Here is a 22,358-nt window from a genome sequence, read left to right on the forward strand (position 1 = left end):
CCCTTGACTTTACCTATGAGTTCAAGGATTATGCTGACATTTTCTTTGACTGGGCTGTCACTCCATTTACTCAAGCCAAAGCCATGTTGTACTTCTCCAAAGGGTAGATGAAATTGTAGAAATGATGGGAACACAAACAAGTAAACTAAAGAGGTGACCCAGAACCTGGTGTGGTAAAAGGCAGAGCCAGGTGGTGTCTGGGGAATTCACTGCTCCCTCCAGTCCCAACTGTTTCCTTCCCTCGTCTTTACCACCTGAACAGAAAAAACCACAATTCTCACCACTTCCCAGAAATCTTCAAACCACGAACTCTGTCTAGGGAGATAACAGTGTCTTCTGAATGTCCTGGCAGCCACACGAAAGACAGGAAAACCAGCCAATGGGGTCAGGCTTAGGGGAAAGAATGGGGTCCTTCAGGAACTGGTAGGGCACAGTGACTCCATACTCTAGTTCCGGGGACTGGCAGCTCCCAATTGGACTAACAGGTAGAGCTCCAACATGTCATTTCTCTATTGGTATTTAAAACTCGGAATGGCTTTTCCAATAGAAACAATGTTAATAGGTGGTGGTTTGGTCCCCAGGCTAGTCAAATAGCAGTCTCTATCAGCTAAATAGGCTATTGTAGGCTGGTCTGGGAACCTGACCACAACTTAAAATGTTGTTTCTATGGGAAAACACATTCCACGGCAGGCAACCAGAAGGAAATTTGGCTACTCAAACTCAGGGTCCCTAAAGCTACAGTGAGCTGTGAGAACCGAGCACCTTAAACTCAGGCCACTCCACAGTCCTGAGAGGGCAGCTGGGATCGGCGCTTGCCCAGCCCCGGGCCCAGTGCCATCCCCCACCCCTGTGTGAGGCTGTCAGGGCCAACAGGGCAGATCCAGTAAGTCAATAAATCGGGAATTTAAAAACTGAACATACACTGAAACTAGTGAAACACTGTGTGTCAACTATACTCAAATAACAACAACAACAACAACTGGGGAGTAATTGGATATTCTAATCCTTAATATACCTGATTTCTTTAGAGACCAGAAGGTTCCACCCCGCCAGCAACTATAATATGAGATCAATATCCTGGACTGGTTCACAGACCAAGAGTTCAGTGAGCCATTTCCAGAAAGACTGGCTTCCAGATGAAGCAAAGAAGCAGGTCAGTTTTGAAGTCTATTTGGTGGCCTCAATCTCATACTCAAGTTACTTAAGCATTTCAGATCCCCTGGAATCCAATAATTACCCTCTCTTTTGCAATGTGAGTTCTCTAAAGATAGAAAATTCAGATCTATCTTTACAACCCAGCACCTAGCACAAGACCTAAATCTTAAATGGTAAATGAAGGTTTAGGGTTTTAAATGTACCTGTGACTAAGACAAAAGTGGGAGAGAAAGAACTCTGTCAGAGTAGTGAGCATTTAATTTGTTGAAAAGGTAAATGTTTATAAGAAAATAAATAACAAAATAAAGTATGAAAAAGATCATTATTACAAAGAAATCAATATCATTTCATCTACTTTTTTTAATTTTAAAAACTGAAAATGAAAAGTCAAGATACCCATAAAGAGAATTCACAGGGTCTGAGAGTGAAATTTTTCCGTGTTTCAGATGAATCACTTAGAAACATTTTACAGCTACACATGTTTCAGAAACCTTGTGCCTCAAACTTTATTTCATAAGAGTCAATAGGCAATGGGTCTTTTAAAACATTTATCTACCAAACTTTTTCATCAGCACAGAAGCAACATTGTTGCTAAGGAACAAAAAAATAGAAAATAAATCATTGATAGAATTTAAGTTTCTAAAAGTCGGAAGAAGTCAGCTAAAAGCATGCAGTCGTTGAGATTATTTCATTGAAATTAATGATTCACAATGTTAGGGATAAAGAACTTGATAACTTTTTTTAACTTTGCAATTGAGGCAAAGTTGTAAGCACTTATTTCTAAACATTTAGATCTCTGGAAATTTTTAACAAGAATAGGCTAATTTAAATTTGAGGAAATTTTACTGAATCAGAAATTTATCTAGTCCATGTGAAGATATACCGTAGACTAAAAATAATAATTAGCGATTTCCAGAGAGCTTTATAATTCACAAAGTGATCATGTGACTCTTCCTCCAAGTCTTATCAAGAAAATATATTTCTGTGCCCATTTTCAGATGAGGAAACTGAAATTCAGAGAAGTGAAGTAATTGCTCAAAGGTCACACAATGGAAACATGTCATAAATCACTAATTAAAAACAAAAAGAATTTATTAATAAAACATTCCAAGGTCAGTACTAGAGATTTTTAGAGATTAGAAAGATGTTTCCATAAATACCCCAACAAGAATGTGTTCATTTATATAAACTAGTTTATGCATAATTTTTTGTATTTCGGTTTTCTTTTCTTGGGTCTACAAAAACAAACATTTTAAGACAGATCTTCCAAAGCATATTGGAAAAAGAAAACAATGGTAAAAGGAACACATTTCAGAAACACTCACTCCTGTAGACTGCTGTTTCTGTGTGGTGAGTATCCTATCCCGTTCCTTCTAGTGAAAATATGAGTTAGCTGTTAATATGTTCAGTGTTTGGGGGAGTAGGGGGATGGGAAGCAAGGTAGAGATTCAAAATGTGACAATTCAAAACCTACTCAAAGCTGCCATTGGAGAGGCACCTGGGTGGCTCAGTTGGTTAAACATCTGCCTTACTGCCCCAGCGTCCTGGGATTGAGCCCTACATCAAGCCCCGCATCGGGCCCCATGCTCAGCAGGGAGGCTGCCTCTCCCTCTCCCTCTGCCTGCCTGTCTGCCTACTGTGATCTCTCTCTCTTTCTCCATCAAATAAATAAAATCTTAAAAAAAAAAAAAAAGCTGCCATTGGAATATGTTTTATACATGTAACTGAATATGGGTGTGACTTGTCTTTTTAAAAGCCAGTTCAAGCAAAACCATCAGAACATGCAAGCAACTGTCTGATCTGGCTCAGGAAGACAATGAGCTGCACAAAGACCAGGGTGACCCAGACGATGTTCTAAAAAACGCTCTGGTTTTGGGTCTCTATGACTTAATTCAGAGGCTGTCGACACGCTGCCCATTCCATGGAGAATGTGGCAACTCACATTTCAACTGCCAGCACATCTCTTCCCTGAAATCCAACCCAAAAGATTTCCCTCTCAGCCTGAGTGATGCCAGCACTGTCCTCCCCAAACTTTTTGAGCTCTGGGGAAGGTGGGACAGTATTCGTGTTGCAAGCTATAATTAAGCAGACTGGGATCTCAGTGCTAGCACAAAACTTCAACATAGTGACAACCTCTAAGAAAGGAAATGATGCTCACTGGGTAGTTGAAGGTATTAAAAAAGTTAATGCTAATTTTCAATGTAATAGGGGTATTGTGTTTATGTTTCTTAAAGAGTCCTTATCTTTTGTGGTGTGTACACATACACACATACACACACACACACACAGACTGGAATATTATGAAGCCATCAAAAAATCGAAATCTTGCCATTTGCAACGACATGGATGGAACTAGAGGGTATTATGCTAAGCGAAATAAGTCAATCAGAGAAAGACATGTATCATATGATCTCACTGATATGAGGAATTGTTAATCTCAAGAAACACACTGAGGGTTGCTGGAGTGGTCGGGGGTGGGAGTGATGGGGTGGCTGGGTGATGGACATTGGGGAGGGTATGTGCTATGGTGAGCGCTGTGAAATGTGTAAGACTGATGAATCACAGACCTGTACCTCTGAAATAAATAATACATTATATGTTTCAAAAAAAAAAGAGAGAGAGAGAAGATCGTAGGAAGGGAAAAATGAAGCGGGGGGGAATCGGAGGGGGAGATGAACCATGAGAGACTATGGACTCTGAGAAACAAACTGAGGGTTTTAGAGGGGAGGGGGGGTGGGGGGATGGGTTAGCCGGTGATGGGTATTAAGGAGGGCACGTATTGAATGGAGCACTGGGTGTTATACACAAACAATGAATCATGGAACACTACATCAAAAACTAACGATGTAATGTGTGGTGATTGACATAACATAATAAAATAAAGTTAAAAAAAAAAAGAGTCCTTATCTTTTAGAGGTAGACAGTGAGATGTTCACAACAAATTAAATAGTTTTTCATGGGTTTATTTCAAAATAATGGCAGGGGAAAGAAGTGGATAAAATAAGATAGACCATTAACTGATAAGGGCAAAACCTGGAGCTTCAAGGCATTATTCTCCCTAGTTCTGTCTATATTTGAAATTCTCCGTATTAAAAAGTTAAAACAACAACTTCACAGCAGCATGTGGTCTAGTTCATTCTTATAACCATCCTGTCCTACAACAGCACTATAACAACACACGTTGTTTTCTTTTTTCATTGACTTGAAGACTCACTTTTATCTGTTATGCAACTCAACATTCTTGAGTGGGAAGGGGAACCCCATTTGGAAATAATAACAGTCCCAATCCCAAGATGTTTATCATCTTAACCAAGCAGGAAGAACTAACCAAAATGTTTCTATGCAGCTACTAAAGAAAGTTAATGTTCATTAGACAAGGAATCCAAGAACAAAAGACTTAACCACACTCGTGCAAGTAACTTAGCGTGTTAGCCCGGGGGCTGGGTTTCCTTGGGCATTACAACTGCTTTTTGACATGATCCATTTTCATAAGTATACCTTGTCTTTCCTTATGCCCAACGTAAACCCATCAGTTAACAAACAGTTTGAGGGAAAAGGGATTAATTTGTATCTGATCCATCCATCAAAGGGCTGAATGTTGGCTTTTCTGTTCACAAATGGAAGAATTCTTATAGTCATGGGAAATATGAAACAGGAGAAAATCATTTAGCAAGGAATCCTAGTATGTTTTCTGACTCCTCAAAATGTGAGAATGTGTGTTAAACAACCTATTTTCAAGGAGGGGTCCAAACACAAAGAAGCAGAGCTCATCCAAGGTCAAATTAGACTCTGTTGTCTAGGGGCTCCTGAGTGGCTCAGTCGTTTAAGCGTCTGCCTCCAGCTTTTTTTTTATCTTTAAAAAATTTTTTTATTGTTATGTTAATCACCATACATTACATCATTAGTTTTTGATGTAGTGTTCCATGATTCATTGTTTGTGCATAACACCCAGTGCTCCATGCAGAACGTGCCCTCTTTAATACCCATCACCAGGCTAATCCATCCTCCCAACCCCCTCCCCTCTAGAACCCTCAGTTTGTTTTTCAGAGTCCATCGTCTCTCATGGTTCGTCTCCCCCTTTTTTTTTTTTTTTTAAAGATTTTATTTATTTATCAGAGAAAGAGCACAAGCAGCAGGGGAGCGGTAGGCAGAGGGAGAAGCAGCCTCCCAGCTGAGCAAGGAGCCTGATGCAGGACTCGATCCCAGGACCCTAGGATCATGACCCGAGCCGAAGGCAGACGCCCAACCAACTGAGCCACCCAGGCATCCCAATACAAAATCTTTTTAAAGAACCCTCAAAAATAAGAAAAATATCCCCATTTTAGTCTGTTTTCTAGAACTGTAAGATGTTAAAAAATGTCTACACAAAGTCAGAACTGCTGACCAAAAAAAAAAAGAAGGAAAAAATGGCTCACATATTCTTGTAAAATTCCTGAAAGGTTTTCAAAAGAATAAAAAGTTTATTTCATTAATTGGGGTTTCTTTCTTTTCTGGGAAGTTAATAGAGCAGAAAAAGTACCTGGTTGTTTATTCATTTGTTTTTATATTTTTGTTTTTGTTTTTATAAACCATGATTGTATTGGTGATGGTGTGACTTACCCCAAAGAGATGAGAGATATTAGGTAAATTGAACATTTTTAATGACAAACAGAAAAATAACTATTATCTGTTTAAACCATTCCTTATTTAAGGTACTCTGATTTTTACAGCCTGTGAATGAACATGAAGCAACCACAGCTTCCTAGGGTTTACTGCCAATCAGTTAACAAGAGGTTGGTATGTAAGGATTCAGGGTATAGGAACTCTACCAAAGCACTGCCTATATTAAGATAATGTATGTTTTTGTTCTACTTTCCCAGATGCTCAATAGTAATATCTCTTAAAAGTCAATTCTCATTAAAATCGAAATGAGAATCATTAAAAGAAAATGAAAAAATAAGAAGATTTTCAATTTCTCAAGAGAAATTGGACACAGAAGAAAAACAACAACAAATAAGAATCCTTTGTACTGAATGAGCATTACGTTGCTGCAGGGCATGAAGCCAAAGGAAGGGAATGCTCACTTGGAGAGCAAAGGCCATGGCTCTTCTTAGAGGTGGCCAATCTGAGTCAGCCTAGCCCCAAATCACATAAGATGGCCTGCCCACAAAGCGCCCAGAGGGAACAGTAATGACAGAGTGAGTTGAAGGAGTTCTGGGTCTATAGAAAGGGAGCTTTCCCAGTTTGGGTGCAGATACTGTGCTTAACCACCTAGCACCCCTCTACTTCTTAAAACCCATTCCACATGACTCAGGCCTGGCCACCCAAGTGCCCCATTTCTTTGGCCACAGTGATGGGCACAGTGATAGGAGCAGGGCCAAAAGAAGGGACCAGCAAGAAGGAGACAAGTCCTGTTTGCCAGAGCTCCCAGTAAAAAAATACAAACTTCTCTGGAGGAGTTGACAGGGTGTATTGATAAGGAATTACACTCAGTAAGTTTATTTCCCAATAAAGATAACACAATTTCAAGGAAGGAGAAATTGAAAAATTAAAGCCTTATCAGCACACTGTCTTTAGGTATAACCAGATCTCCACAGACAAAGTGAGTTTCCATTAAAATTATATTTTTTAAATGTTTGCAGTTCAAGTTCGCTCCCTCTGTTTCTGAAAATAATCGGTTCCAAAATGAGGTTGAGACAGAGGTCCCCAGATGCTAACGGTTATCTAACTTTTTGCTTTGGCCAAAAAAAATCCGCCTTCTTTGTATGACTCCAGCCCCTCTTTATCCTTATCCCTAACAGAATTCTAGTCATCCTCATTACCATAGCTAAACACCTCAGGCGCTATACTAGCAACTTGAAATGTATTATCTCCTTGAATCCTAGAATAACCCAAAGAGGTGAGTATTATAATCTCACTTTACCAGTGGAGAAACTGACAGTCAAACAGGTCAAACCAATTGTCTGAGGTTCCTTCCTAACAGGTGGTGGAGCCAGGATTTGCCTCCAGGCAGGTCTGTGTCCACACTTCCAAGCCTCCCTAAAAACATGGCAATTGTTATTAGTGTTCCTTGAAAATGACACCTCGGCCCTTTAAAATATAGTCTCACAAGCAACAGCACTGGACCCAACTACCCACAACCAGGCTCAAATAGGAAACAGTGTGAGGTAAGTATAACGTATACCCCAGTCACTCGCTCCGGGTTCTTATGACTAGACTGCCAAATCACTCCTAGCCAACTCTTCAGGAAATGTTCAGACACTTTCTCAGATTCCAGCTAAAACAGCAACTATGTGGCCCTGGGGAGTACAGAGCTCACAGGGTGGTAAGGGGATATAAAACTTGCAAACTTGAGGTCAGTGGCCTCACCTCTGGGGTGTGAAGCAGCAGCCCGTGAAAGATTAAAAACCGTCTGTCGGCTTGAACGCTGCATATCAAGTCCCTCCTTCCAAAGCACTTGTCCACATCACCTTGGACATCAACCCCATCCGTAAAAGGAGAGAAAGATTCTCCAAGTGTAGCTCTGCCTAGAACCATTGGAAAGAATATAATCATTTCAGACTTGAGATGGGGTGATTGTTCGGGGAGTTAAACATTAGGTCCAATTCAAACACAGTTAATGCTCAATAAATAGTTGTCATTTGGATTAGGCAGATGTTCTACAAAATTATTGAGATAGATGATATGGAAGAAAAGACAAGAATTTAAGATATTTTTTCCTCATTGGCAGGCTTCTTACATGGAATCTAAACGTATAAATTAGGAGTGTGGATAACTGAGTCAGGCTATTACAAGATAAGAATCTGAGCTTCCACACTTAGAATTGCCATGGCCCGTCCCAGGACATTTGACACTCTAATTGTCAATTACAAGTGTGAGTGCAGGGGTAGTGGTGGTGGGAGGGGATATTACTCTTCGGATTTCCAGAGGAAGAGTCTCCCTTCTCATTCTCCCACCCCCTCCCCGCTACTCTAACTTGGAAAGCCCCATCCTACTCAACCACACCTAATATGGAGGCTTCCATGGATACCAAGGTAGCACTGAAGAGCTAAAACTCTAGTGCCCCGCTTCCTATCAGGGTTGACCACCGAGCAACCGATGGCACTGCCTAAGGCCAAATAAACAAGAACAAGACAAATGTCCATGCCCATGTGGTACAGGAGGTTTGCTTATTTGAAGCACAAGTGAGGACTCAGAGATACCAGTCACCCTTTCCAAGAAACGAAGACAAAGAGGAGAGAGAAGCTGGTGCCCAATGACACACTTCCCCTTAAATTGTCTTTTGTCACTGTGTGTGGCTCAGCTTCCACAGAGTGGAAGAAAATAAGTACCTTGAGCACTTTTTAATGAACTTTCTCTGGGCCTTGGTTTCAGCATCTGTAAGTTTCTGAAGTCTGTCCCACTATAACGCTAATTTATAACATTTTTGTAAAGATAGATGGTCTGACTATAAAGGAAGATCTGAGTCATGATTACATATGCAAAAAAAATTTTTCAAGAAAGAAGAACTTTAAAAGTTATTCATCAAGTCACCAACCTATTAGGGTCTGATTATACAATGTTATAAATTAGTACTAATGGGTAGGAGAAATGGCAGACAATAAACCATTATCCATGGGAAGAGGGGGATGCACCAAACTTCACACAGCACCATATACACAGGTTCATCACACATGATGGATTCACCTGCTTTTCCAGTGCATCCCTCTAAATGTTTTTGTAGGAATCTTTTTTGACATCCAAGTGTCTTTCTTTGTGCCCTGACTCCTCCAAAAGCCCTGTTCCCTGAAGAGGCTAGTTAAGGCCATAGGTCACCTGGAGAAAGGGGGTAGTCATTTGTATCTGTCAGGACCCAGCACCTGCTCTGTCCCTCCCCACGCCCAGATCCCTGGTTGATAAGACTCTCCACCCTAGAACTTTCTCCCAATTCTCTCCTCCTACCTCCTTTTCCTCCTTCCCTCTCTTTTTTTTTTCCAAAGATTTTATTTATTTATTTGAGACAGAGAGAATGAGAGAGAGAGAGCACATGAGAGGGGGGAGGGTCAGAGGGAGAAGCAGGCTCCCCGCCGAGCAGGGAGCCCGATGCGGGACTCGATCCCGGGACTCCAGGATCATGACCCGAGCCGAAGGCAGTCGCTTAACCAACTGAGCCACCCAGGCGCCCCCCCTCCTTCCCTCTCTTAACAAAATCCTTACCTCCACTCTTCTTTTCCAACATCCTGAGACTGTCAAGTAAAAATTTAACATTTTACTTAGAATTTATTTTGCTTAATGTCTTAACTCTTATTTGGTATTCCTATCATCCCTATTTTGTTTATAGCTCAGAATTTTATTTATAACTTCAGAAGTTATTGAAAGTTACTTGCAAAAAGAAGGAACATGAGATGATGATGATGGAAGAAGGAGGAGAAAATGGTGATGAGAAAGAAGAAAAAGAGGAAGAGGAAGGAGGAAAAGGAGAAGAAATAGAAAAACAAAACCCTGTCCCTGGAATACATTCCCTTGATTAATAGAGATATTCCTATACTTCACTTCAAAACCACGAACTTAACAGTAGACATAATGTGTCCATAGGGCCCCCATAAATCCTGTCTCCCAACACCAACATCATAAAATGGTTGGACTATATTTGGACTTAGATGTCTTTGGATACTTATATATGAATGTAAGTATGACTGATGGTCTAGGAATTCACAACCCTTCAAAACACTGAACCAAATCACTTGTCTAATGGAGCAGCTCTCCTAACTCAGAGCCTGCTTGCCGTCTGGAATACATCTCCGGATGGGAATGGCGAACAGAGGGAAATTTTCGTCTCTCCCTTCCGCCCTGAAGGGCTGAATAAATAGACTCAGTGATAATTTCAACAACAACAAAAAAAAGCCACTTGAGAAAGTGGTAAAGTCACAAGAACTTAAAACTAGAATTTGTTATAATAGAGCAGTCCAACTTTGACTGTATTCCTAATCCAGTTTTATCCTATTAACAATGTGGCTACTCCATATATGGCAGAAATAACAGAGTTCAGTTAACTACAATACCGACTATGGGCAATTGCATATCTATTTTTATTGATCAATTATAATCCCCAATTCCCCCCCCAAATGTTTTTGAGGCAAATTACACCAACAGATATATAAATATGAAGCTATTAATAGAAGTTGAAAGCAAAATCCCATGCAGAAGGAAGGCAAAACACACCAAGTATTTAAGTTAATAAATTAAAGTGACTGTGCATTAAACTGGTCCCTGTCTTAGAAGCTAAAGGGAAAAGGGGGGGGAGGGGAACGTTAGGTGTTTTATAATTCTTATATGTGAAAAAACAAAATTTCCCGGTTTATTAGGGACTATAATCTTATTCATGGGGTTTGTGAGTCCTTTAAATGCAGAACCGTGGACAAGTTAAGAACAATGTCCTTAACATTAATCTAGCAGATCGTGAAGACACATTGTTCATGTTGCATTTTTCATTCTGAAGTTACAGTAGCAAAATACAATGCAGCAGCTTCAATGTGGAAGTAAGTCGATCTGACAGGATCAAGGTAGGATTAAAACATCTCAAAAAACTAACCCCTTACTGTGGTAGCTAGTCTCCAAAGATGTCCCCCCAAAATGCCTCCCCTCCCTGCAGACACATGCTGCTCCACACATCAAGAGGTAGGGTTTATGAGTCCATTCCCTTAAATCTGGACAGCCTGTGACTTGCATGGAATTCCAGGTCATACCACTCCAGGCTATGTTTGAAGAAAGTCTGGTAGCTTCCACTTTTGTGCTCTTGGGATCCTGAGGTATACTGTAAAAAGTGTGGCTATACTGCTGGAGAGTCCTTATGGGGAGGCCACGTGGAGAGGGAGACAATCTGAGACCATACGGAGAACCGAGAAACCCAGCCAACACTGATAACACATGAGCCCATTTGAGCCCTTCCAGCTAGCCCTCAGCCATTCAAGTCAGTTCTGTAGTCAACATATGGGGTTAAAGCATGTGACCAGGTGTCAAGAGGCTATTGTTCAAAATCGTGCTCCAATAGACACTTACCCTGAGCAAGACCTGGTAGCTGTACCTGGGGCTCAGTTTCTCCATTTGAAAAAACACACACAGTGGCTCTAACCCCAGGGACAAGCCCAGGCAGGAGACTGCAAAGGAGAGCTTTAAAACCTGGAAAGCACCCAGCAGAGCCTGACAAGTGGCTCTTTGCTTCCTTTATTCCCCTGCTCTGTCCATCCATTTAGATTAACCACACCAAAGTAAACATGGCTGCAGGCGCCAGTCCATGGAACCAGAAATACACGTGAAGCAGTCATCTTACTCACTCCAGCCCCATCAGACATTGCAGGAAGCAGAGACAAGATTCCCCACTGTGCCCTGTCCAAACTCCTGGCCTGCAGAATGATAAGAAATAATAAAATTGTTGTTGTTTTAAGCCACTAAGTTTGGGGTAATACGTTATGTAACAATAAGAAAAGCAAAACACTCACAAATGAAAATAGCTTGCTTCCTGGTAGTAGAGGGACTAGGAATGGTTTGTTTCTCTTCAGTTTCTCATTCATGGTGCTATAATGTTTTTCCGTATAATAAGGTTTAAGGTACATGGAGGTGTACATCCTAGGTGTGCCCTCCCGTTTGCCTCTCCTCTTGACCAACTAAGTGGTCAAGTGCTGCTCGTGTTACTTCTGGAACACTACTTGAGCCTCCTCTTCACCCCCTCCACTGCTCAAGGTCACCATCCACTCTCACCCTGACTCCTCTATTAGCCTCCCAATCTCCCTGCCTCTGGCCTCCTAACCCTCTAAACCACACACCTTTCCCCAGAACGGCAAAGGTCCGATATGTTCCCATCTTAGAATCCTTTTCATCATCCTCACCTTTCACAACAATCAGATAGTAATGTTCTGTGTCCTTCGGTCTCTCTCCCACCCCTAACAGTGTCACAATCTATGGACAGGCACACACAGCTGCATACTGCACAACTCCAGGGGACACTACATTTCTAGGCTACATTATGAACTGTTCCCCTTGAAGTTGTGCAGTGCAAACCCCACCCAACTGTACTCAGTGTCTCTGAATGCCTTCACACTTTTCACTTCATGCTTTTTCCACTCAAATTTTTCCTTATTTCTCTCCTCTATTTCCTCCAAGCTCTAATTTATATCATTCGCCTTACCCAAGCAAACTTGGTCAATCAAAAATTGTCTATTGAACACTTACCATGTGCCCAGTTCCTCAGTATCCCTAGTGATAAATAAAACATGAACTCTGTCTTCAAAAAGTTCTCAGCCCCAGGGGCGCCTGGGTGGCTCAGTTGGTTAAGCGACTGCCTTCGGCTCAGGTCATGATCTTGGAGTCCCGGGATCAAGTCCCGCATCGGGCTCCCTGCTCAGCAGGGGGTCTGCTTCTCCCTCTGACCCTCCCCCCTCTCATGCTCTCTCTCTCTCACTCTCTCTCTCAAATAAATAAATAAATCTTAAAAAAAAAAAAATCTGGGGTGCCTGGGTGGCTCAGTTGGTTAAGCGACTGCCTTCGGCTCAGGTCATGATCCTGGAGTCCCTGGATCGAGTCCCGCATCGGGCTCCCTGCTCGGCAGGGAGTCTGCTTCTCCCTCTGACCCTCCTCCCTCTCATGCTCTCTGTCTCTCATTCTCTCTCTCTCAAATAAATAAATAAAATCTTTTAAAAAAAAAAAAGTTCTCAGCCCCAGTAGATGGTCACTTAATTTATCACATAGACCAGAGATCGGCAAACTTTTCCTGTAAAAGGCCAAGTAGCAAATAATTCAGTTTCTCCAGCTCTACTTTGTCTCAACTACTCCACTCTGCCACTGCAGTATGAAAGCAGAAGTAGGTAATACATAAACCAATGGGCATGGCTTTGATTCAATAAAATCTCATTTACAAGAACAGGCAGCTTGCTCCACAGTTTGACAGCCCTGATAGACTTTCACTGTAAAGTCTTTTCTGAAGAATCCTGTTCCCACAGTGAGGCTTCCCCTTGTCATGTGACTGCATTTACCTTCAAAAGATGTTGAGTCTTTCCCATAGCAGTGATGGGAGAAGATTCTTGGGAAATGAAGATACCAAGAGTATGTGGAGAAAGAAATAAACTTAACAGGTACAAGATTTATTATAACTGGGAAGCAGCAAGATAGATTGGTTAAAAGCACAGACTATGAGGCCAGATTTCTCAACGCTTACTAGTATATGTCCCTGGAGGAATTACTGAAACTCTGCATCCCTCAGTCTCCTCACGTATTAAATGGACAAGTAGGTATAATCTTTCTCATAAAGAAGTTATACATTAAATGAATTAATGTATGTAAAATGTAATACTGAGTGATATATCAGAGCTTGCTAATCTTTACCATTTTTATTGCAATTTAATGTAAAAATTACATTATATTAAGGGCTCTGAGCTTACAAAAGTGGCCAAAGTAAAAAATGAAACAGGAAGAATTAAATAACTTGTCATGTTGGTAAAAATTTAACACACATACCAGTTTCCCCTGAAAAGAGAAACATCTCTTGCAACTCTAGTCTGAGAGAAAGTTTTCACCCAGGACATGAGAACAAGAGATTCTGAATGACATCATGAGGAAAAGTGTCCCACTCAGGAGACATGGGCAATGCGGAAGTACCTGTGATGGTTACCTGCCCCCCCGCCCCCCCCGGTGAAAGTTCAAGATATAATACTAAAATATAATATATGTGCCATCCAAAGACCCCACCAACTCTGACATCCTCCAATTCTTTCTGTGTTTTATTAGTGTCTTTGTAGAAATGCTAGAGAAAATTTCTTGTTTGACAAATATTAGCATATTATTAGCCATACTTGGGATGTGTGATCGAACACGAAGGAATATTAGGAATTTTAAGTGGAATTTTACCAAAGTCTTAGTCCTGTATTTTGAAATGAAAAATCAAAACCATAACTAAAATTAATGGAGAAAGAAAATTTAATATTAAGAATTTGTCCTTAAAACTTAACCTTTGTGCACCTCAGTTCTTACAGCTGTAAAAGCTAATAAAAGACCCATCCCATAGAGATGTTTTGAGCATCAAATGAGTTATCATATCTAAAACACTGACAGCAGTACCTGGCACATAAATGTCATCTAAAAGTTACCTATTGCTGCTACAATTATTGTTGTTATTTGTTCTTCCTTAATCCTGCACCCCATGCCGTCTGCTACCTTTCCATTGACTCCTGGTTCCCAGGATGCATCTGATTCTCTTACCAAATGTGAAGCTCCCCCCAGGCTACAGGCTGAATGTCTCTGGCATTCCACAGAGCTAAATTCAGGCTGGCATTCAATCAAGGCTTCCTGAATTAATGAACTCTTTGAAATCCCATCTAATGATCAGTTAGTGTTAAAATGCTTTTGATAGGATTCCTGCCTTTGATGATTTTGTAATCTAATGGGAAAATCAAACTTAACAAGGCCTGCCATATAATTCAGGCCTGATATATTAATTGATTTCAGCTTTCTTAAAAAAATTTCATGGAAAAAAATTCTAAGTTGCTTGAATAGGCCCATTTGTTGGGTTAGTTTCTAGAAGCTAAAAAATTGTTAATGTACTTTATTTCTATTTTGAGAAAATATTTAAAATCTTATTTTCACATTATAAACAAAGGCAAAGCTGTTTGGTTTGTTGAAAGAAAAAGCAAACAAACTCTCTGTAAATATCCTAATAACTAGTTCAGTATTTTGCTTGATAAGCGTCATTGGCATAATACTCTAATCTTTCTAATCATCAGCTACACAAGACAACAAAGGAATGTTTCAATGTTCTTTAAAATTCCTAATAAGCTTGGAGGGATGTCTGTGCTTCCATTTCCATCAGCTTCAACTTCATCTCACTGTAGGCTGATGTATGTTTTAATTAATTTGTGATACCAACAGCTTAGGCATTTTGTAAACAACATCTATGTCTTAAATGCTAGAAAGTGAGTCACATAAATAAGTATTTTGTCTCCATCTTCTCATTTAAAATGTGCAATTGCTAAAAAGTTCTATTTAAGAATATCTTGGCGGGGGGGGGGGGGGTGGCACCTGAGTGGCTCAGTCAGTTGAGTATCTGTCTTCAGCTCAAGTCATGATCTTGGGGTCCTGAGGTCCAGCCCTGCCTCAGGCTCTCTGCTCAGTAGGGAGTCTGCTTCTCCCTCTCCCTCTGCTCCTTTCCCCACTCACTCACACATGCTCGCGGCTCGCTCTCTGATAAATAAATAAAATCTTTTTTAAAAAAAGAATATCTTTTTTTTAAATGATATTGCAATATTTTAGCCTAATCTTTTCACTAAATACAAGGACAAACCATACCACTACGGGGGTCTTTTCCCCATATTTAATTATTAACCTACCTGACTTCAGATGAAGTCTTAAAGTCCTCTTTGTAAAATAAATGGACTTCATAAACTCTACAGAACTTTTTCTGTGTTCCCTGTTCAAGTTTTTTATTTTAATAACAGGCTTCTGTGTAATTAATCCCTTGGAGCGTGCCGTCACATAATCTACCCTGTGTATGAACTGTTCCATGTGTATTTTTCTGGTAACAAGACCTCTGGAAAAAATAAACAAATAAACAAAGACCAAAAAGAAAATCATGCATAAGGGCACAAATTGTGTGAAATACACCCCATCTCATACACTTATAAACCAGGCAACAAGGATAGAAATTCTCAATCCATCTTATCAGAGATCTGGGGAAAAGGGGTTTCACTCTAAAGAATTTTTTCCCTGTGACAGGAAACTGTAATATTTCCTTATTTGAGAGCTAAGGCAATAAGGAATCTTAAATAAATGGTTCCTAACTACTGCTATTCAAGCAGAGCTGTGTTGTTTTTTTTCTTAATTGTCTCCCACACTTTTTGCCTAGTCACAGAAGTTAAGAATTTAGCTGAGAAAAATTCCTGTGAACCGAAATTTGAACAATAAAGCTAGGATTTTATTATTTCTCATAAAGTCATTTCACACATGTTAAGCAGTGCCCAAAGGAAAACTATTATACATTTATTATTTGAAAACATTTTTTAAACTTGCAAAATTCTCATTTCAAAATAGAGAAAAATGCAATTTTTGCAGAGTGAATGGGGACCACACTCATTCCATAAAAAAAAGGATTTCCTGTAAAAACAGAAATTGGCAATTTAGTCTAAGAAAACACAGCGAAAGCTGGGAAGAAACTTGAGGATGCTTAAATTTCCACTGTGGAACAACTTCTGCTGCCCAGTGGGAAGGGAAAAAAAAAAAACACCTGCAACAGGATGGGAGGAGAAGAAGACAAGCTAGGACTACACTCCCGGAGAGGAAAAAACGAGGCAGGTCCCTAGTCTATGAAGCAGGGGCGCTAACAGGAAAGGAATATATATATCCCAAGAAGAATACCAAGGCAAACTCTGCAGTTAGTCACCTGTCACATCAGAGAAAGACGAGAAGGCACTATTTGTGGAAGAGACAAGACCAGTGCACGGGGAAATATTAGTGAGGTGCTGAAAGTTGCTGCCACCAACTGGGCATCAGGCAGACTTGGGGTTACAAATCACTCTCACGTCATTAAACTGTGCATTTCCATCAAAATGGTAAACAGGTTTTACTGTAGTCAAAGAGGTTAGTTTTGAAGCTAGTAATATTTTAACTAGCAAAAATAGAAATTTTAAGCAATAACTGGAAAAATGTTACACACAACTGCTTTTCCTGATGATTTATACAGCAGGGCATGGTTAAAAGACTTATTCATGTGACACTGTAATAGCAATAAGCAGAGAGAATACCTTTTAAATGCTATTCAAATTTAAAATCAGAATTGGTACTTGTTTAAAATCTATGGGAAAACCTTTTATGCAGAGATTCTACTTTTATTAATTTGTGCCACATATAAATTTGCGCATGTACACACACAGGCGGGTAGAATTTGGGAGTACCAAAAAAAAAAAAATTAATATATCGAGAGAGCCATCATTAGGGAACTATTCTAGCCACGTTATGGGATCCTATACACAAGAGAATGTACAAGGTACATCCATATGAATTAACAGATGGATGTACGAAAGATATACAGAAGTGAGCAAGGTTTAGAACAGCATGTACAGTATATTGTATGTATTAAATAGGACACACACTATACATATACATACACATGTATATATTATGTATATATATTTGCATATGCATATGCTTATAATAGATCTACAAAAATATACACGAAAATGGTGTCTGAGAGATAAGAGAGAAATTTTTTTAATTGCATGTCCTTTTAAATTATTATTTTTACCTCCCCAAATATACATATGTATATGTATATATATAACCTTATATGAGAATTCTAAAAATAAAAATTTATATTATGAGGGTTCATTATTATATTAGTATGTGATATATTACACTGTAAATGTTAATTATAATTATTTTTTAAATCTTTATATATATGTAAAATCTTACAGATAATGTGAGAGTGAGGCATACTCATAATTACTGTTCTACTAATAACACCTTTTTAGGAAGGCTTTATGAATAGTTTGCAATAGCATAACGTCTATGTTAGTGACCAAAAACTATGAGCAACACTGAGAGGTGTTTCCCTATAATCATTAAAAAAGTAAAACCCAAGAGAAATAAGTGCTGGTGTGAGTAAAACTAGGGACATTCTCTTAAGCAACAAAGTAAAGCTTAGTTTCTGTTTTCACATTGAGTTGGTGCCTCCTAAGAAAACAACACTGGTTGGTGATAGCACATAGAGATGAGACAAATGTCTGGAGGGGCCTAACATCTCCCTGCAGACTTTCATTCCCAAAATTAAATCCCCACTTCCTCTCCTTCTATAGTAGCAATGCCATCAAGCTTAGCTATTAAGATAATATATATAACAGAAATACATATTTTTTAAGGAAAAATGTTAGACTAACTCAGGTCCTTTGAAGAACATATGAAAATCAGAGTTTCAGTTCATCTGTTGAACTTGCTTGCATGGGCCTTGCACACAGCAATGAATGTCTGCTGCCTGATCAGAATCAGGCTTAACATGATAAGCAAATTTCCTTTCCAACACTGTTGGAGTCCTGGATTTATTTTCCACAAAGGCCAAGATGGAACTAAATTAATCATAACTATTTCCTGGGGCCAGAAAATCATGCATATTTTACCACAGCCCAAGCGCTTGGCCCTGACCATCACCTTGTCCCTCCCCTGGTCTAGACCAAGACTCAAAAACTGGTCCATTCAGTTTACTGCACTTTTTCTTCCTGTACCTGGGACATACAAACACAAATTTTACTCCATATATATAGTTAAAACAGCCCATAACAAAAAGGAATAAAGGAAATGTTCAGCCACAAAATCGGACTGGACACCATCACCTGGTGTCTCAAGATCGTATAATCAAGCTACAGAACTACTCAAAAAGGAGCAACAATGAGAATGAAAAGAACGTAATAGAAAACGTCTGTGTACGCATACTGTCTGGGCTCATTTAACAGACTCCTCCAAGGAGATAAAATGGGTCATTTTAGTAAGCTTCTATGGAGGCTTGAATTTAAACAATCTTACAAAGACAGATTTTTCTTTTAATCTGAACAATTTTAAGGAAAATGTATTCCCACCCTTCTTCAATTCAGGAAACTGACAGTCCTTATACAGTCAACCTGCCTAATTTAAATATTTCCTGCTGAAACATTTCCTGTAATAGGGACTTAGGAAGCCAGTGAAATGCTCAATTGCATGTACATAACACATAAACCACTGGTTAAAAACACCACTTTAAGGCCGGCCACAGAAGCATTACTGCCCCAGTGAAATGAAGAGCCCCTTACAATCTGAAAGAACCCAAGTTCTCCAAAACTTTGCCCTGCTCTGCCTCCAGGGTAGACATCGGAAAGGCAGTATCAACCCCAAAAACTCAGTCCCTAATTTTAGTAAGCATAACTCAGAGGAGAGCCAACCCTTGACAGTGTCTTCCCTGACCCTGTCATTAGAATTCCTTTCTTTCCTTGCCCCCTTACCAATAGAACATCTGCAAAGGTGCCCACAAGGCAAGCACTTTCCCCTAAACACAACCGGAATTGGTAAGAAGCGAAAGGAACGGGCTTCTCTCCGTCTCTCAGTCGCAGCTCCTCCCCTTCTTCCTCAAAGAATCCTTCTCGCCTCCAAAAATCCGCCGCGACAATGGCCCAAGATTCCTTTTAACCATGATATCGCCTCTAAAGCAGAAATCTTTAAAGAGCAGAAGCAAAGTGGTTTAGCCTCGAACGGGGCGAGGGCTGGACACCCCCTGCACTTCTAAGGTGCCCCCAGGAGATCTTGTCAAGGATCCTTCTGGTGTGGAGAATCGACCCTGTCAGTTCCCTCCGGATCTTGATACTCGGGAGAAGAAGGAGGGGAGACCCACACCAAAGGAGCTGGCCCGTTCCATTACCCTTTAAGAGCGTCGTGTCCGCCGCCGCCTCTTCTCTTGGCCCGGCTGGCTCTGGTTTCCTTCACGTTCCCAGCCTCCAAATTGGCGTCCGCCCCATGGCTCGTGTAGGACGCTAAGAGCACGGTAAATCCCAGGACGACCTCCAGCAGCCCTCCTCGCCGCATGATGCCGAGCGGCCGCCGGCTCCCACCGCCTCTCGCCGCGCCCCGGGCTCGATCCGCGGCCGCCGCTGCGCCCTGAAGCGCGCCGCGCCGCCGGGGTCCCGCTCTCCCGCCGCCCGTCCCCCGGGCCGGGCTCCTCCCGCCTTCTCCAGGCGCTGCTCCCACTTCAGGCGGCCCCTGCCAGCTGCAACAGACAAATCGCCGAGGCGGGGGAGACGTTCAGGGCACCGGGATGCTGAAGCCTTGGGGTCCCCATTCCCGAGCCCAGCCCGAGCGCCGCCTGAGCGTGGCGCAGTTACTTTGGGTAAGTGAAGACCGTTTGGTCCACAGCTGGCTGAAAAGCGCAGGCCCCCGCCGGCCGCGGCTCCAGCCAACCTCTCGGCCTCCCGGACGCCGCCTGAAAAGCGCGTCGCAGAGTACCCATGTCCCGAGCGGTTCTAAACCCCGTGGCCAGTTCGCTGGGTTTATTTATTTTTTTAACGGCACAAAATGCGCGCGATGCGCGCTTGAACGCCCCAGCTTCCCTGACTGTCCTCTCCGCCAAGCCGCGGGGCTGGAAGCCCGCCGCGCCGTCCCGGGCCGGCTCCGGGCGCTGCCACCGCCCGCCGAGCATCTGACGCGGAGCCCGACACCGGGAGCCCCGGGCCAGGAAGCTGTCAGGCAGGGGAGGGCCAGCGCCAGCTGTGGACGTTCCGGGACAGCCCCTCACCCAGTCCCTGTCCCTGCCCTCAGCGCGGCGCAAACGCAAAAGCCTCCGTGGCTGCAGCTCCAGCCCTGGTGGCCGCCCGACCCCTGTCGGGACCCTGGCTGCACCCACTGGAGAAGCGGTGGCTCCGGCTCCCGAGGTGGCGGCGGCTGTTCCTCGGTCCTGGCCGCGGCAGCCGCTGCCCCGCTCCGCCCGCAGCTGTCCCAGCTGTGGCCGCCCGTCCGCCTGTGGCACCCACAGTCTCTGCCGCGGCTCCCGCGGCCCCCTCCTTTCCCCACCTCTTCAAGTATCGTCTGCGCAGCGGTTTCTCGCGAGAGAAATACTTTTTTTAAAAAAAGAAAGAAAAAGAAAATGACACCCCCTCCTACATCCCCCTCATCGCCACCCCACCCCTCGGCCCCATCCATCCTCCCTTTCCACTCCCCTTTGCCAGCCACCGCCTCGGCGCGGGGGCCTCCCTAGCTCGCAGGATTAGCGCAGCTGGGAGGAGGCGGAGGTGATCAGGTTCTGCCCGGCCTGGGATTTTTTTCGTTTTGGGGTGAGGAGCTGGGGGAATGGGAAGAAGTGGAGTAGTGGGTTAGCTCTCTCTGCCGCTGGGAGGTCTAGACCCGAGATTAACCTCTCCCGTGATCTGGGAAGCCCGGCGGGCGCGGAAAGCTGTGCCACCTGCACCAAGAACGCACGTTGGAGACGGCGGCCCCGGAGGCCCCGGCGACCCCGGCGCGAGGGGAGAGGCGTCCTCGCTGCCCGCGCCTCCCCGGCGCCGCCTCCCTGCGCCTCTCCGGCCCGGCACCCAGCGGGGACCGGAGTCCCGGAGGCTGGGGCAGGGCGCGTCGCGGGCCATGGCACCGGTAGCTATAGGGGCTGGTGTGCGGGGGTGGAAGGGGTCTCCGCCGCTGCCATTTGCCCCCTGGGTGTCGAGTGCCCACTGAGGGCACTGCTCTTCTGAGGCTCAGGTCAAGCCACCCAGGCTGATCCAAGATGCTGCAAGTGCCTGAGTAGGATCCCTCTGATTCACAGGCCTGTGAATGTTGGAATTGGAGATCTGGTATGGGGGTGGTGAAGGGATGGTCCTCCTGCCCAGCCTACAGCTAACTAAGATTGGGCTTCTCCTAGACAATTCTAGTTCACCTCCCCAAACACAGACACACACACGCACAGCCTCTCCAGGACAAGCAAGGCACAGTGTCTTTGGAGAATACATTATTTATGGCATCCTTATATGGATAAGGCTCAGTGTTGCCTATACTCTGTAAAGGCTTGGGAGGGCAGGAAATCGCACCCTGGGCCCTGGCCGCTGGCACTGGAGACCCCAGAAAATCCCCGTGTGGCAGCCACAGCTGTCAAACCAGAAGTAAGAGCTCAGCACAAACAGGAATCCTGTTGAAGGGGGCTTTCCTTATTTGCAATTGTTTGTGCCTAGATAATAGGGTATAGGGACCTGGGCAAGTTATTTAACCTCTTTCCGATTGCCAGATGGAAATAATAATGTTGACCACACAGAGTTATCAGGGCGATGATGAGCCTGCTGAACAATGACAAGTGAACTTGGAAGATGAAAACAGTGAAACTGTCAAAAATATAAGCCCATTTAAAGTCATAGTTCTAGAAGTATGTAGTGCTTAAGGTCTCACCTGTAAAACTTCTCTTAGCAGATTTATGAATTGGAGGCTTGGTCACACACTCTTGGTTGACATTCATCCAAGATGTAAATTTACTGAGCACCACCTATGTACCAATTGGTGCATGACTGAACCTGGCTCTGTGGTGAGCAAGGCAGAAATGTGTTTTCCTTCACACAGCAGATAGTCTACAGGGAAACTTAACTTGAAAAAATAATGATCCAATTGTTAAATGCCAAGAGGAAGAAATACTGGATGCTTGCTTGGAGGATATATAACGGGGGGACTTGACCTAAGCTGGGACTGATCAGGGAAGGCTTTCCTGAGGAAGTGAT

General features: G+C 42.7%; 1 protein-coding gene across 1 annotated transcript in view; it reads right to left on the minus strand.

Annotated features, from left to right (window-relative positions):
- The window catches only part of FBN1 (fibrillin 1), a 228,619-nt gene extending 208,740 nt beyond the window's left edge, over positions 1–19,879 (minus strand). Inside the window, exon 1 of the mRNA XM_021693975.2 lies at positions 19,535–19,879. Coding sequence (XP_021549650.1) covers positions 19,535–19,698 — 164 coding nt within the window. The 5' untranslated portion in view covers positions 19,699–19,879. The remainder of the gene's footprint in view (positions 1–19,534) is intronic.
- Positions 19,880–22,358: the final 2,479 nt, after the last annotated feature.

The sequence above is a fragment of the Neomonachus schauinslandi genome, chromosome 9 (assembly GCF_002201575.2).
Source record: "Neomonachus schauinslandi chromosome 9, ASM220157v2, whole genome shotgun sequence".
Classification (NCBI taxonomy): domain Eukaryota; kingdom Metazoa; phylum Chordata; class Mammalia; order Carnivora; family Phocidae; genus Neomonachus; species Neomonachus schauinslandi.